The sequence below is a fragment of the Vanessa tameamea genome, chromosome 25 (assembly GCF_037043105.1).
Source record: "Vanessa tameamea isolate UH-Manoa-2023 chromosome 25, ilVanTame1 primary haplotype, whole genome shotgun sequence".
In the NCBI taxonomy this organism is placed as follows: Eukaryota; Metazoa; Arthropoda; class Insecta; order Lepidoptera; family Nymphalidae; genus Vanessa; species Vanessa tameamea.
The window spans coordinates 8,464,337-8,482,021 of record NC_087333.1 but is presented as its reverse complement, the minus strand read 5'-3'; the positions used below and the strand labels follow the sequence as shown (position 1 = coordinate 8,482,021).

Here is a 17,685-nt window from a genome sequence, read left to right as displayed (position 1 = left end):
ACATTCTACCGAGAAGAACCGGCAAGAAACTAAGTAGTTAACCTTTTAACATCTAGAGTTGCTGTCATGTTTTTGTATGAATATATATTTCATTTAATAATGTTCAAAGCATTATAACTTGTATTGTCCAGAAACCCCTCGGGGGCACTCCCTGGATGCTTTACAGACTATGACAGATGACAAAACGTAGTTCGGGGAAAACCCATCGCGCCCGCTCTGACACTGCTCCCGTAATCTCGAAACCAACGATTACCTTTCAAAAATCACGTTTAAATGTAACAAGCAAAGCTTTATCAAACTTCCTCCTCAAAAGATCGAACACTCCTAAGCGACTAAGCGAAGCAAGAGCGATAATAAATATATCAATATAAAACCTAGTTGAAGTGAACCGTCCTGCATTAATTTTAAGCTAGCTCTTACCGGGAATCCTGTTTATAAGGTACTTCTATCACCCCACATTTCAAGACAAGAAGGCTTTTTGTTATCATTTTCGTCTTTATCAATCTCATAACATGTTCCGTGTGCGTGCGATGTGTGTGTGATGTTGACAACGTCTTGATAGTTTTCGGCCACGGCGGCCAGTCTCAAAAAAAACCAGTAAACTACACAGAGCATATTACAATGCACAATTGTGTGTGCACACAAGTGCAATCTCTATATCCTCACTCTCATAATCCAATTGGACGTAAAATCCAATATAACCGAAAAGAGTTCAGGCGCAGGACTAATGGCTTTACGTGCGGAGTTTCCATACTTTCCAGTCTGGGTAGGTACCACCCACTCATCAGATATTCTACAGGCACAAGGGACATAACATCTTAGTTCCCAAGGTTGGTGGCGCATTGGCGATGTAAGGAATGGTTAATTTTTCTTACAGTGCCATTGTCTATGGGCACTTACCATCTGGTGGCCCATAAGCTCGCCCGCCAACCTATGCCATAAAAAGAGAAAAAATTTCGATAGAAAACCCCAATAACTCTGTCCGATATGGGATTTGACAGGACGTCGGTATTCGCGGCCTAAAAGGGGCTCCAGTATTATAATGTGTTTTTATTGCTATACAGTATGATTCATACATCAATGAGGTCCTGTACCCGTAAACTAGGAGATCCTGTATCTTAGGGGTCAGTGACTTCCCGATCTGTGCTTACATTTGTTAGAGTTATTATTAAGATTACATTTTATGCATATTAAGAGAAGAAAAATAATAATACAAAAATATGCCGAGCTAACGTGTTAAGGAATTTTATGTATTATTTGTACTACAATATATGGCAATATATACAAACAAAGGCTTACGTTATGTATTGTATGTTTTAATCAATTCTGTAATGATAATAATTGAATTTAAGTTATTTTTGAATTGTATTGACAACATTGATACTAAATAAGAGGGTGCTTTGACTTTTCTGTTCAATATTGTGAATCATGTGATTTGTAGTGAGGCATATAAATATGTAATTTTACAGTTAAACATTTAAGGTATGATATAATTTTGTGATAAAGTATAATTGTTATTGCTTGTTAAATTATCGATGATATATGATTATATGAATTGTGTTTTTTGCAATTATCAAGATACAAAGTTAGTTTTAAGGTAATCGGTGTTAATGTAAATATTAATTAATACAATATTACGATTACTACAACTATTATAATGGTAAAATAAATATTTTTGCTTCATATGATCTTTTATTGTCTTATAACCTTAAAATATAATAAAGCAATAAAGATATAGATATTCTCAAGATATCCTGACGTAATGTATTAAGTCTCTATAAAAAAAATAACACGTGCGTATTATCTCTAATGTTGTTGTGTTAATAAACGAAATAAATAATCTCAAGCGATCGTTGTCTCGTGTTTATAATTAAGATTCATTCATTCTTTAGGAATTAGAAGCACATTCCACACGGTACAAAAAATTACGCTTTCGCTTCGCTTAGCTACGCAAATGTGCAAGCCCTTATCTTCACCGTCAAGGTTTGAGACATGCCGCCAAGGAATAATGTTCCTCGCGGCCATGTTTACGTAAACCAAAGTCAAGTCAGCCGTCATGCGAATGTTCAAAGAGATTTAAAATTTTAAGACTATATTATTACGAGACCAAAATATTAGGAATGTTTAGATATTTTTATCAAACATATTTTTACATTTTCTAGGACTTGACTTTTATTTTAACAAGATTTTTTAAATTTCGTAAATAATAATAATTTCAGTGTAGTCAATATTTTTTTAACATTAACTGTCTAACACGTTACGCCTAAATTTGTGCGAATGCGTAGTGTCGGCTTTTTTTTTTCATAGAAGTGTTACACTTGCTTAAATCAAAATCAAAATATACTTTATTCAAGTAGGCTTTTACAAGCACTTTTGAATCATCATTTAACAAACTATTTAAAGTAAAGCTACCACCGGTTCGGTATGTAGATTCTACCGAGAAGAACCGGCAAGAAACTCAGTAGTTACTCTTTTTCAACATCTAAAAATATAGTCATGTTAGTTAAATACAATTATGTATGTATGTTATATATCCTGCCGGGAAGTCAACAAGCATTAACTCCACGCTTTTTTATCATCTATATATTCTTGTATCGAATAATATGCCTTCTTTACCAATGTACTTTTTACAATTGACTTGAATCTATGAAACGGCAAAGTTAAAAATGTCTATTGATAGTCAAACATCTAGCACCGGTTCGGAATTTAACACCTCGGACCTGAGAAGAACCGGCGAAAGAAACTCAGCGGGATATTTTTCTTTTTTTCCATTTTGCCTGTAAAATAATAATTATATTTTAGTTATTTGAAACAGCCTGGAGGCGATCATTTCATTCCCGAGGTGTGCAGTCAACTAAAAAGTCACAAGGGCACTTGTTGAAAGCAAGCATTTATGTTTAACTGTAACATATACATGTTTATGTATTTCCATTAAAATTAAAGTCTCGCAAATCTATACTAAACCGGATGTAACCAGTGTCCGAAAGAATAGTCGAATGAATATTTAATTGTTTTTTTTTTTTCATACAAATATGATTAAGTATAATAATATTGGATGACAGTTTCCAAACTGAGATATGGTTGGCAAAATAAAATATATTACATTATATATTTTGTTCTGGTAATTATTATAATTTGTGTTATAGAAATTAATTATTATTTTTTATCATTTATATAATCTTGTGTTGAATAATATGAATTATTATTATTATTTTTTTAACAAATGATTTGAATCTTTAAATCGGCAAAGTTAAAAATATCTTGGGAATTTTATTATAGAAACCCCAAAACGGATTAATTGGCTTTGAGGCGTCGGAAACTTGGCGTTATAAGCTTATCCTTACTTCTCGTGGTTATACAATAATTATGTCTGTCCGGAAGTCTCTTTGTAAAATGAAAACAGATTCAATATCTGTAGCGTTACCCGAAGGTACAACATTAACAGCCTGTAAATTTCCCACCGTTGGGCTAAGGCCTCCTCTCCCTTTGATTAGAAGATTTGGAGTATATTCCACCACGCTGCTCCAATGCGGATTGGTTGATACACATGTGGCAGAATTTCGTTGAAATTAGATACATGCAGGTTTCCTCACGATGTTTTCCTTCACCGCCGAGCACGAGATGAATTATAAACCCAAATTAAGCACATTTATCGTTTAAGATGAATTTCACGCGTTCTAACCACTGGGCCATCTCAGCTCTTACCCCAAGGTACCCTATGACATATGAATACTATGAAAATAACCAAAATATACTTTTATTTTTAATACTAGACGAGCGTTATCAATAGCTGTTAGTTATCATTACAAAAAAGTCTCCTAATTAATAGTAAATTTTTGATTCTATATTTGCAAGTTCATCCAGAGTCTTCTTTACTATATCAGAAGAGATGGCAGCTGTCGCCGAACATCGTCCGCCTCGCGGCCATGTTACCGTTGAACAAAGACTGTCAAGCCTTCACTTCTCCGCCCTCACCTCCTCACCTAACTAACATTATCAAAGCGATATCCGTTTTCAAGACAGATTATAAATCAAGAATTATTTGGAAATTCTTGGCGAGATTCAGCTTATGCTAATGCTGGTTGATGAATACGTATTTAGCAGAAATCGTAACATACTTTAACAATATTTTCCTATAAGAAAGACATCATGAATCACTGGTGTTTCCCTTTTCACCAATTCTTCTAAGAAATTGTCACTTTATCTGTATCGTATCGCAACGTAATCGTTGTCTTTCAGCCGTTTTCTTATTTCACTAATACAACGATCCAATTTTGATTTAGTCGAAGTTGGATCGTAATAATAAGCGAAATAAGTTAGTAGAATTGGCCTTCAGTTTTATTTGACTTGGTGATGGACATGAATTTTCATGTGCTTAATTTGTGTTTATAATTCATCTCGTGCTCGGCGGTGAAGGAAAACATCGTGAGGAAACCTGCATTTGCCTAATTTCAACGAAATTCTGCCACATGTGTATCAACCAACCAGCATTGGAGCAGCGTGGTGGAATATGCTCCAAACCTCCTCAAAAGGAGAGAAGGCCTTAGCCCAGCAGTGGGAAATTTACAGGCTGTTAATGTAATGTAATGTATATCATATATCCTGCCCGGAAGTCAGCAAGGATTAGCTCCACGCTTTTTTGTCATACATATCTTATTAGTGTATTTTTTGACAAATGATTTGAATTTATGAATCGGCAAGTTAAAAATATCTGCAGAGTTAGATTGTGAATCGCACTAAGGCGTGAATCATGTCATTTCAGATGACAACGTTTACCGTCAAATTTGAAAAGCTTTAAGCTCTGAAAATCGAAGTGTTGTCAAAAGCATCAGTTCCCGTATCGCCATAAGTCGTCTCTTGGAGCGTAATCAAAACTGTCAGAGCGTAGTTGTCACGAGCTGACCACTCGTTCGCCTCACATGAAATTACTTTTCGAATATTCACCATGATTCCCGGAATATATTTCGGACAAACAATATTTAAAGAAAAATGATGTTACAACCGCAGTATTTCCTGGGTGCATCAATAGGTATTTCATAAATGGTTTAAATGTGATCTATCGATCGTTCAAGAAATATCTATAGCCACAAATATTAGTTATTGGTAGTTATTCATAAGCTTTAATTTCTCAATAAAAAAATCATCCTCAAAATTTCTATAACGGTTGAATTTCGACGACTGGACGAACTCTTGTTTAAAATAAACTTCTATATCATGGTCACCCTCGTTGTCACGTCGCAGCGTGCCGCACACGCGGGATAAAAGTACTTGAATCGGTCCTCTCGCGGTCCCGGTTTAATTATGCTGCGTCAATGCTGTCGATGGATGAGGAAAATTAGGAAATATATTTGTAGTTATAACGTGATGTCATGTACTGGGGATACTTCAAGAGTATATCATAATGGGTATTTAATATGATAAATGCGAAAGTAACACTGTCTGTCTGTCTGTTATTTTTTTCACGACCAAAACACTGAACTGAATTTGATAAAATAACTGTGTAAATGTCGCTCTGCTTGATTAGAGACTCCTTTCCCTTAGAGAGGGTTTTGAGCTGATTATTTAATACTACTAGCTCTACAATAGTAACAGCCTGTAAATTTCCCACTCATGGGCTAAAGCGTCGTCTCCCTTTGAGGAGAAGGTTAAATACGGCCAGCAATAAACCTTATCACCAAGTAAAATTAAATTAAAATCAATGAATATCAGTATAATAATTATAATAATTTATTGGTGCAAAAGTAAATATTACAAAAGAAGCTTATATACGAGTATATCAGTTTACAAAATAAGTATGACTATTGTTAAATATTACCATTAGATAAGTACTCTGTTTACATGTGGTTTGGCACTTTAAAAAGAGTAAAACTTATTATCCTTTATGGGTTATTTACATAACCTGTGTTAAGGATAATTAGCCCAACCCCCAATGGAAAATTAAAAGTAACATTAAATTCATGCATAGCAGAGTCATTTGAAGAGGTAAAAACAAATTTAAGAAATAAATAACAAAACAAAAACATAATATAATTTTATATGTGGGTAAATGCAAATGATGTATGAATATATGTTTGTTAATAGCACATATAATTTTATGTATCCTGTCTGATCTTCAACGAATATTATTTTTTTATATAATCATGTACAGTATAATAAGGCTTATTTAATTTTTTAATAATTTTTAATTTAATCTATAGGCAAATGTAAAATATTCTGTGGAATTTTATTATATACCCAGAGGAAGAATTTGTTAAGTCGAAATCTTAGTGTAACAAGTGTTAACTTACAGTAATTTAAGTAACAATCAATTAATTATTTACTAAAAGTATATTAAACTTTTACAAAATACTCGTACCTCATTGGTCGATGTGGGCGCTAGCGAGGCGAGACGAATCGGGCATGATTTGGCTGCTGAAGGTCACGCGTTTAACCAATGAGCGCACAGGGCAGTTTCCGTTGGGAACTCGTTTCGTGGAATGGAATAAATGGGTATATAAATAGGCAAAGAAACTAATCAATACTCTTTTGTTTGTCAAACGATTTAGTGTTAAAAATATCGTCAATAAGCGAAGAAAAATATATTTGAAACATAATTTATATGTTTTCTACAAAATTCCAATAATCATCATAGTCTTATTTTGACCACTGGGTGAACACTTGTTAAGACGGTGAGAGAAATGTGTTCATTGTTCAATGTGAAATCGCGGACAGTGGCTGCGATAGAATAAATTTGAACGTCGGCGACGTTTCCCGGTCAGAAAGTTAATGTTAAATTGAATGTACTAAATTAACAACTAATGTATAAGAACCTGGTATTTACTGTAAAAATACCTACCTGCGAGTCGGCGATTTTTATAACGGACGAATGAAATAGAAGTAATCTTGACTCGACTCGGAAATTCCCTGAGTTTCGCTTTCGTTTAAGTATGTTGTTTGGCTTTGGATTACAGTTCTTTCGAGCCTGGTCCAAAAAATGTTCATTCTTTTTATAATTTTCTCAAAACTCTTTTTATAATTTTCGGTGTTGCCAGACGAATCTTACATTTCGTATAATAAAATAATATAATATAATAAATACTACTCGCGCACTCAGAAAAAAAAAAATACCAATTACTAAACTTTGAATAAATTGTAAAATATTTTTACGAGCCCCAACAGTGGTGGTAACGCCTCCATTGATCGCGGACTATTAGGGATATTTCAGTGAAATCGCAAAAACTCGGAATTGTCCGTATTGTCGTCAAATCAATAAAATAATAGTATCTGTCCAAATGAGGCTAGATTTATCTTAAATCATGAAAACTTCCGTAGAATTCTAATCCAATTAGATTTAACTTTTATTATTCATGGACGAAACTGCTCGCTGTAAAGATGTCTGACCATAAAATATGTCAACGTTTATATGTTATATTCAATAAAATGTTTTCCATCAATACATACATATAATATAATATACTGAAACATATAATAAAACTGGAGTGTCTGTTTGTAATACTAAAATAACCGCTTTTTACTAAATGCATATGTATATACGGTGCATATAGGTACCAAAATATTTTATTTTTTCCAATTTTTTGTCTGTCTGTCTGTTTGTTCCGGCTAATCTCTGGAACGGCTGGACCGATTTTGACGGGACTTTCACTGGCAGATAGCTGATGTAATAAGGAGTAACTACAATAATAATTTTTTTTGTTAAATTCAAACGCACACGAAGTCGCGGGTCACAGCTAGATGTTCAATAAAAATTTAAAAGCAGAGATGACCCACTGGATTAGTTTGCGAGTTGGAACCCGGGTGCGGATTGCTTAAATTTCATGCTTAATTTGTGTTTAGAATGTATCTTTTCTTCTACGGAAAAGGAATACGCTGTGAGGAAGCGTGCACGAAAAAAATAAACTGTTACACAAAAAGACCACAGTAGGGATATTTAACGTCTGTTAGTTTACTTTTAGTTAAATAAAAAACTAAATGTCTCTAAAACAATTATCTTGGTACCGCTTCAGAGTTAGCAAGCGCTTTAATTTAAGATAGCTGTTCGGCCTATTTGTAGCATCAGGGCTTGAGATTGTTTTTGATGAATTTTGGACAATGTTTAAGGGATGATTACTGAATATAATATTATAGTAAAATTTATATTTGAAAATACATCCAAATGTCTGGTTGATTAAAGTATACTTTTATTTTGAATTAATGTGTGCTATTAGCTCAACAGTCCATGTAATAAGAATCTTATATATAAAAATAAGTGGCATTTTTCGTTGTCACTTTATAACTCAAGAACGGGCTCATCTATCCAAACCAAATTTTCAGGGTTTGTTCGGACTATTTAGTAGATGGCTTATGTGAAGTTTGCACAAAATCGGTCGAGTGGTTCTTAATTTATCACATTTTTTGTAACAAATGATTTCAATAAATGGCGGGTCATTTTGTTAGTGGAGATTTTTAGACGGGGAATTGTCTGTCAAATTAAAAGTAAGTATCAATTAAAAATGAGTACACTCATCCACCAGTTTCAATAGGTAATACGTCTTAATTCAATTTATTATTTCCAAATAACCCATGGCATAGCATTAAATACTGGCATGTAACACAATTTCTTATTTTGAAAATGATTGAGCTGTCATTAGAAATAATACAAAAATCAGTTAGAACATCGATTCATTTCTTAAAAAATATATTACTTAATTGCTAGCTTTGTATTTTATTATTTTGTAATGGATTATTTTATTAACATTTTTTTATACATTGACAACGAATGCAGTTATATAGGTACAGGGTGAAATTTTGTTGGCTGTTTTCCCGCAAAGAATTGATTTAGTAGTAAATACCTACTCCTTTTGTATTTTTATTTTTACGCGAAACTGAATATAAAATTTGAAAATGAAACGGAAATGAAACGGAAAATAACCACCAATATTTCATCCCGTATATTTCCCGTCACACATGTATAAATACTGATACACCACTATTAATGTAGCAATTTGTTTTCAATTTCATTTTTTCTTTTGTATATGAAGGATGAAGGATCAATACCACGAGCCAGACGAGCAAATATAGGTCGGCGAACGCGTAATACAAATTATGTGACATCACAAAGACGATCACAGACTGCAGATGAACGCACACAAGCTAATGCATCGCAGCGTGAACGTAGTGCACGAAATAGATCTGCTGACCCTGTGCCTGTACTGAATCTTCCACGGCGATCACGAATACGTCGTGCTACTTTGACTGAAAGGATGTGTGCTGCTTTTAATTTCAACAGTCAGATTGATTATAGTATGTACATTGGACGATGAATGATGGACGTAATATGTCCACATTGTGATGCGGCAAAATTTCAGCAGCCAGATTGACAGTGAAAAAGTTATTGCCAAATTTGATCGAAGCTACGATCTTAACTGGTAAATCTAAAGGTGAAGTTTGTTTGATACCGCGTATCCCTATGATTCAAACTGATATGCCATTCGAGTTCAAACGATTACAATATCCTTTTCGTTTATCATTTGCGATGTCCATCAACAAGGCCCAAGGGCAAACACTTCACGTTTGTGGTGTGAATTTGGAATAATCATGTTTTTCACACGGCCAACTTTATGTTGCCTGTTCCAGAGTCGGTGCCCCCAACCGTTTGTTTATTCACACTCGAAATGGAAAAACCAAAAATATTGTTTATGTAATAATACATTTTTTAAATAGCTAGCAATTAAGTAAATATATTTTTTTAAGAAATGAATCGATGTTTTGACTCATTTTTGTATTATATCACTTTATACGTAGCGAAGCACGTCCCGGGCCGCTAATAATAATTAAAAAATAAAACGCCAATATTACCAGTTACTAATTTTTCTTATATTTCATGAACTAGACATAAATACGGAATGAATTCTTAAAACTATATACTTATATACACAAATCTTAACAATATTAAATTCGAAAAATTTACAAATTAATAATAATTAATATTGCACATCGTTACTAGGAAACATAGAAAAAGGTGCATTAAGATAAAAAATGTGAGTGAACTTTAAGTGATATCTTATATACTTATGTAAAGGAACATTTATTATATAATGCTATTATATATTTCAGATTATTTCATATTTATTTCGACATATAACCACGTAGAAATGTTTTTTTTTTAAGCAATAAGATTCGGTTTTTGAATATGACAGCTGTCAGTTGCCATATTAATTGAGCCGTTATTATTGGCTACGTATTTTGATGCTTTCCCCGATAAATTTCGAACATTCTGGATAACTAACCTGAATGAAGTTTTTAATGTAGTCAAATACATTACTCGCTTGTCTGAATAATCGGGTAAATAATGATACCATTCGGCTTCCTAACCCGTAACCTCACAACCCAAGACAGACATAATTTATGTTAAAAGAGCTGGCAACAATCACTTAAATGTTAATGTTGCATCACAATAAATTATTTATGAAATAACTATTTATTTCAGTATTATTACATAATATTTACAACTAAAACTTAAATATGGCACAAAGATTAAATACTATGAACATAAATAATATTTTAATAAATAATAAAGGAAATATTTTAAAATAAATCTTTAAGAAATTAACATTGACAAGTAATTTTCTTTGAATAACTTAAAGGATTATTATTGTTGAACTCTCCAGACAATCTTTGATATATGTATAACAATATTAGCATGTAAAAAATACTAAGTCTGTTTCGCTTCTTTCGATTCTACCGCTGTTCATTCTGCATAATAGTTTTGAAAGCTCAGGGTATTTGGGCCAGTGACCAACCAGATTAAAAGGCATATAGGTTATAATCCCTCATTGGTTTATTCACTAGATTATAATACAGAGCCCTGAGATTACAGTCAATATTTTTTAGGGTTTTTAGGCCTAGATAAATTAGCTGAAGGCTCATCTGATATAAAGTTACTACCAAAGCCCATTGACATCAACGATCTGCAACAACTGCTCTGGTGTTGCAGAGCGTTGTGGAGCTTTTGGTTTTGGCCTATAAATTAGAAATAGGGCGAGGCAGAAAATAAATTAAATTTATGCCTTGATGTTTGAATAATGCGTTTAAATTAAGCGCTTGTTTTTCATCTGAAACCATTCAGGTTGTGTCAGATTAACGTTCCGAGGAATATACGGTGCAAGTGCGCCAAGTAACGTAAGTGCGTTAGCGCACTCTTGTACATTATAGTATATCTCGCGCAGATAGTTAATTAGCCAACGAGATCGACCTCGTGACTCCTCCTTCCATTTATTATTTTACAATTGGATTATTGAAAAAGCCAAAAAAAGTTCAAATCAAATCTGTTCCTAACAAGATGTTATCATTTAAATTCTTCGCAGCAGATATAATGTATGGACTAAACCTTAGCCATGTCCAAAACGGAGTCGCCATTTTAAATCTTGTAAATAAAATTAAATACAGGTTTTGTTATAAATTGGTCCTGATTGTTCTACAATTAGAATTTAAACTAAACTAATTTGACACTACTTAAAGTATAATCATCTCTTTCTAATGAGCGAGCTTGAAAAGTATAGTCTTTTGGAATTAGTTTAATTTAGATCGTGAACTACAATCAGAACCAATACTACTTATTAAAACTACAAAGATCCTATAACTAGCCTAAATATACAATCAAGTTAAATATTAATTACGACACAAAATAACATTTATTTACAAACGCTCAAAACAAGATCTCATACATTACCGTTCATTACAAATTTTTATTTCCATTGCTGGACAAAGGCCTCATGGGCCATTTATGGAAAACATTGGAACTTATTTCACAACGCTGTTCCACTGGAAATTAATAGATGTGCAGCTTAGAATGCAGATCTTCAATATATTTGGAGTTAGATTGGCTTTTGTACAACATGTAACCAAATGAAATATATACATTTACATTAAAACGAATTTAGAAACTACACAACTCGTCACAGAACATCTCAAGTGATTATTCGAAGGTTAAGAGGTTTAACGTCTTATCTTTCTGGGGAACTTTATCGTGTTCCCCAAAAAGTCCCTATTGAGGCGTCATTTCTTCCCCCCAATCGCTCCAATCAGCCCCTGAGCTGATGACAGCGTCGCCAGAGCAATTCGTTCAGAATTAGATCCCAGGTTTCTCTCCTGACTGCTCGTCAACAATCGCTCGGCGGAGTTGAGCGTGGTGAGTGACAGGCGGTTATCGGTGGCCGTAGTCGGTATAGTCGGGGTGGTGATGGGGGTTGTTGAGCGGGGGAGGGTTTTCGTGAGAGTTGTAGTCGTTGGGGGGGAAGTGCGCTGTAACGTGGTGGGTTTTTGGTCGCGACCGCTGCACACCTGGAATAATATGTGATGTTATTTGAAAAAAGTTATATTTAAACATCTTAAACGATGGTTGGGAAATTTTTATCAGTAATAGATAGAAAGTACGTCCAAATTTATTATAAAAGATTTGTTTCTGATGCTTATTTGAGTGAAAAGATGAAAATAAAAATACCTGGTGATGATTTTCCCAGTCCTTGTGTTGACAGAACGCTCCGCAGTAGCGCGCCGCGTTGCAGCCGGAACACGTCTCCTGCGCCTTGCGGCCGCAGTTCCAGCAACACTGGACAACAGACCATAACGAACACTACATTAATTATTATTATAATAATACTTTGTTAGCGACGGTAGGATTTGTGCAGGTTTGCATGGGTACCACCCACTCTCCGGCTATTTTACCTAAAGACGAAGAAATGAGCTATTTACTATCAAGTGCTGGTAAGTGGTCACATAGATACATACTCATAGTGGTCAAACAGAGAAATATTAACTGTTCCTTACTTACACGCAATGGGAATGTACCAGCAACTCTTTGGCAGAAGTTTGTTTAGTTTTATATACCAGATTGCACACAGCATTGTCATATATATCTTGTCAAATAATTAATACAGCCTTACATTCTGTTGTCCCGAGGCGCTAGGGCTGAGGTCTCGCCCGGGAGGTGGCGAGTGTCTGCGTTCCACCTTGCCGCGCTCCGCTGACACCAGTTCCAGTGCCTTAGATTCAGCTGCACCCACCGCCCGCTGCAGCTCCAACAGTGCTTGACGTTTTACCTGGACAAAGTCAAATTGAACTATGTGCTCAGAATATAAAAACATAAACTCAAAATGGTTCAATAATTTCCGAACAATAAATAAGTCATCAAAATATTACTACTTCCCCTAAAATTTTTAATTGGCAACTGAAACACTGAAGGAATACCTGAACTTTTGAGCACCTACATTGGCAGTGTAAGAAATGACAATTATCCCTTATGCAATTACATTGGCTCGCTGACCCAAGAATACTGATCGTAGAATAGTATATACATATGTAGTATTTAATGTAGTGGTAGAATTGTGCAAGCCCGCCTGGATAGCACACACTATTTCTGGTTGGTGGTGGCACGAATGACATAAATAAGGACATTTCATTTCCCGAGGATAGGTTAGTGCATCGCTATTTTAAAGAATGATTAATATTTTTTACGGGGTCAATGTCTATGGGTGACCACTTACAATCGTATACAAAAAAAAAACTTATCATGACTGCTTTACATGTAGTTTAATCTATTTTATTGCCAATTTAAAAGTGAAAAACCAGAAAACCCATCTGAAATAATGCTTTGATTTTATTAATATCTCACCTGATTCACAGCATCTTCAGCTCGTCTCCTGACTTCAGCGACTCTCTCCTCTGTCTGTCGTACTGCTGAAGCCATGATTTCGCTCGCTGCTCGTTTGATGTCATTGCTCTCAGTTGGTTCAATTCCTGATGAAGAATAGAATTGCGTTTAAAGAGGGCAGAAAATAAACATAACATTATTATATTGTTTTATTTATTTGTATCGCTTTATAAGTCTTGGACTTCCAGGGGAGTCTATTGATCTCGATCTAACCTTGGGTTTCATAAGAGCCTATGAAAAAAGAACGTTTGTCAAACATCCAATCTAGTAAGTCTTCTCTCAACCACACGCATGAATTTCGAAGTCTTATCACAGATGATCCTGTGCGGTTTGTTACATACAGCTGTATTTTATCCAACATTGCAGATTTTCTCACGGTGTTTTCCTTCATCGCAAATTTTATTTCAAGGTTAGTTTTCTTTCTTCTTCATCTGTTTATTTAAACAGATGAAAGTTAAGTAGTATCTACGTATCCACGTAGTCTTGCCACTGGGCTATCTTGTGTAATTTAATGAATACAGCTTACCTCTCTGTTGTAATATGGCCAGTGCTCTCTTTGTTTTCTCCACCATGCTGAGTATGCAGTTCAGCATCGTGTTAATGTTCTTCCATTCGTCATCGCTCTTCAGCAAACCTGCTGGTCTCGGTTCCGTAAATGGGGCATTCATGGATGACACATCTCGGACTGTGATGCCACCTAATATCACGAATCATTTAGCCTTGGAAATATCAGCTTTAAATATCTTTTTGGTATTTATTGTATTAAAAATACCGTCATAATTTGTTTAAGTTCTTAAATTCTAATTATTTAATATCATTGTTAAGCTCAAATATGTGGGTGAAACAAAAAAATATGACACAGACATTATAGTATATTTCTTATATTTTTGTTGGTAATTTTGATGGTAATTAAGCTAAACTCTTGCAAAATCATTATTATATGAATTTATAAGAAGATATAAGCATAGTAGGGTAAAAACGTATAACAAGGAACTGATTCCTGAGGTTTACCCCCATTAGAGTGCCGGGTATCTATAAATTGTATTAAAAAAAAACTTAATAAAGCTTTTAAAACTTACCATCTCGCCTTTCGAAGCCTGTTTCTTGTGCGGTGTGATAGCTGTGGTAGGAATGGTAGTCGAACAAACTCGCATTGCTGGGCAGCGGGTAGAAGGGAGAGGGGTTGAACAGGCTCGGGCGTTTCGCGTGCGGCGGGTACTCATCATGAGAACCGTTTGTTTGAGGGTCGTAGAAACTGTAACAATATTCGTGATCGAGTGAAATGTCACTACATTTTAACCAACTGGCGTAAGCTGTACAAAGTCTGTTATAATTACGTAATGAGTATTTTTCCAACTTAAACGTATAATGGAATATTATTATTTTTGGCAACAACTCCCACACCCGAGAGCGTCTAAGGTAGATGAAGTTATAAACATAACATTCCCGATAATTTGGAAACCTATGATGTCCAGCTGATTGTTAAAACTGGCAGTAAGCTAGGCATAAAAACCTGTACGCCTATATTCCTTGGAGTTCGAGGTTGCTTCATACCAAATTTCATCTAATTCAGTACAGTCGTTTGGCCGTGACAGAGCAACGTACAGATACTTTCCTATTTATAATATTAGGATAGATTATTCTCCACAAACGAGTGCTTCCTTAATTTAAATAATTAAATGTATTAAAAGCATCACATTTGCTCCATATTTGACAAAATTTAACAAAACTAACCAACAAACGTACTCGTTTAGTTATGATCCATCAAATCAACATGATGGTGATGATTTCGTCCTTACTTTTTCGATCAGGCTGCCTAATCTCAAGGGAGACCAACTCACTACGCGGGACATTGTATAGTGCACAAGTGATTGCGTACACAGGGGCACTCTCTATTCCCTCATTCTCATAACCCGGAGCTCAGGAGCAGGACTAACGACTTTACTTGCTTTCCGAAGCAGGAGAGTATACACGCTTTCCAGTTCCAGAATCCGGGCTGATACTGAATTATTTTAACAAAAAAACACAATAACATTTTACCGGCCTGACGTGGTTTTTGAATCTAGAACCTCGGCATATGAGGCCTTATCTAGCCACTAGACCAACGCGGCAATCAAAATCTCAATATTTATTCAAAGAGGCTATTACCTCGCCTCCCTCGGCAGCTTAACATGCCTCATTTATCAAATTTTAACCGATACCCTAGTATATATACTATTATATATAAGACTAAATAAGTCAATATTTATTAGTAGAAGTTTCAAAATATTATCTTGATCAACGCGTTAAAATAATTTATAGATATTTCAAAGAGAAATGGAATTCAAAAGTAAGATATATTAGTTAAAAACAAATCACAACCACCGGGACTTGTTCTCGAGTTTCCAATACACGAGACAAAAGACAACTTCTAAGGCGTAATCGGAACGGAGCTTAATTAAATTGAAAATATTGGTGGTAGGCTTTTGTGCGATTCTACCTGGGTACGTACCAGCCACTCATATACATACTTAGTACTGTTGTGTTCCAGTTTGAAGGTTGAGTTCAACTTAGTTTTGCGGGCTGTAGTGACCTCTCTAAGCATCATTTGACCGTCCGAAAAAAATAAAATTTAAAGTTAAGAACATAATTACATACTGTAAACCCAGTGAAGTAAAAAAAAATAACTTTTTTGCATAGTGTAATTGATGCCCTACGCTATAGGATCATCTCCGACGAGAATTGTCGCCCTAGCCCAAATCCGTCAGGAGTTCATCACAGCGGTTGCATCTTCAAAATATTAATTCTTTGTCTTTTACTAATGTTAGAAAGACAATACACGCCATTCAATAGATAGTTATGAGGTATTTATGCAAGACGCAAGCGCTTCTAATCTTCTGAACTGCTGGGCTGAGCCTTTGATCTAATTTAGCTCGAAATCATTGCTAATCAGAAATTTAAACTTTGCACCAGTTTAATTAAAATCTCAAAAATAGAACAATCAAAATATAATTATAAAATTTTACGATTGCCGATATAATCATTAATGAGATATGAATATTGTTTTGAATAAGTATAAAAGCAAAGTTAATATCGAAAGCCATTAAAATTTAATCAACAAAGGGCTGTATATCTGCTAAACCAAGCCGTGGCATTGTTTAAAAGTTTCGGTAATTAATTGAACGCGGTCCAAAAACCGCGTATAGATAACGATCTTTCAAATGCAATCGACTACAATGCGTGTATTGGCGAAGTTCCATGATGCGGTCCGTGCTGCGAGCGGGCGCGGGAACCGAGCTGCAACGTGCGTTACTGACCCCGCTAATAAATTCCTGTGGGCTATGTGACATTAACACTATTAAATTATATAAGTCTTACGTAACTAGCTAACCGGCCCGGTTACACACGGGTACAAATATAAACAACTTCTAAATTGATAAACAAACATTAACATATATTTATTTTTCGGCTAGGAAAGTCGGAAATATTATTTTATTTTCGTCGTTTTTTTGACATTGATACTGTAAGATATATTAAATATTCCTTATATGACACAAGCGCTCTAACCCTGGGTGCTAAGAATTTGTAATCCTTGTGCCAGTAGTTACACTGAACCGGTACACTACTGCTAAGTATTGCTGTTCGGTAAATGTTATAGTTATATGGTGATTGGGTGGCACCTACGCAGACAGGATTACACAAAATCCTAGCACCAAAAACCGATGTATCGCAAACGACTTGACTTTTTGTATACCGAACCAGCCGTACCTCGCGGTACACCCGCTTTAAACATTACTTTACTCGTAGGTCATTAGGTGACACCGTCCTTTCCGCTTCTCCTGTATAAAGAAAAAGTTAACCCTTGGGAGTGTCTACGTCGCGAAGGGAGTAATTGGTATTTCACTTCTATATAAATGACTAATTATCACCCGCGGTTTTGCTCGCGTTAACAGACGCAGTTAAATTCCTTTTTGTAATATCAGTACAGATTATTCATTTATCATTCGTGCAATGCAGTG

General features: G+C 34.9%; 1 protein-coding gene across 1 annotated transcript in view; it reads right to left on the bottom strand.

Moving 5' to 3' along the window:
- Positions 1-11,540: 11,540 nt before the first annotated feature.
- The window catches only part of LOC113392871 (protein CBFA2T2), an 83,652-nt gene continuing 77,507 nt past the window's right edge, over positions 11,541-17,685 (bottom strand). The window contains exons 7-12 of the mRNA XM_026629475.2: positions 14,767-14,942; positions 14,214-14,384; positions 13,649-13,773; positions 12,921-13,076; positions 12,479-12,586; positions 11,541-12,318 (exon numbers count right to left, since the gene is read on the bottom strand). Of these exons, the coding sequence (XP_026485260.1) occupies positions 12,034-12,318; positions 12,479-12,586; positions 12,921-13,076; positions 13,649-13,773; positions 14,214-14,384; positions 14,767-14,942 (1,021 nt within the window). The 3' untranslated portion in view covers positions 11,541-12,033. The remainder of the gene's footprint in view (positions 12,319-12,478; positions 12,587-12,920; positions 13,077-13,648; positions 13,774-14,213; positions 14,385-14,766; positions 14,943-17,685) is intronic.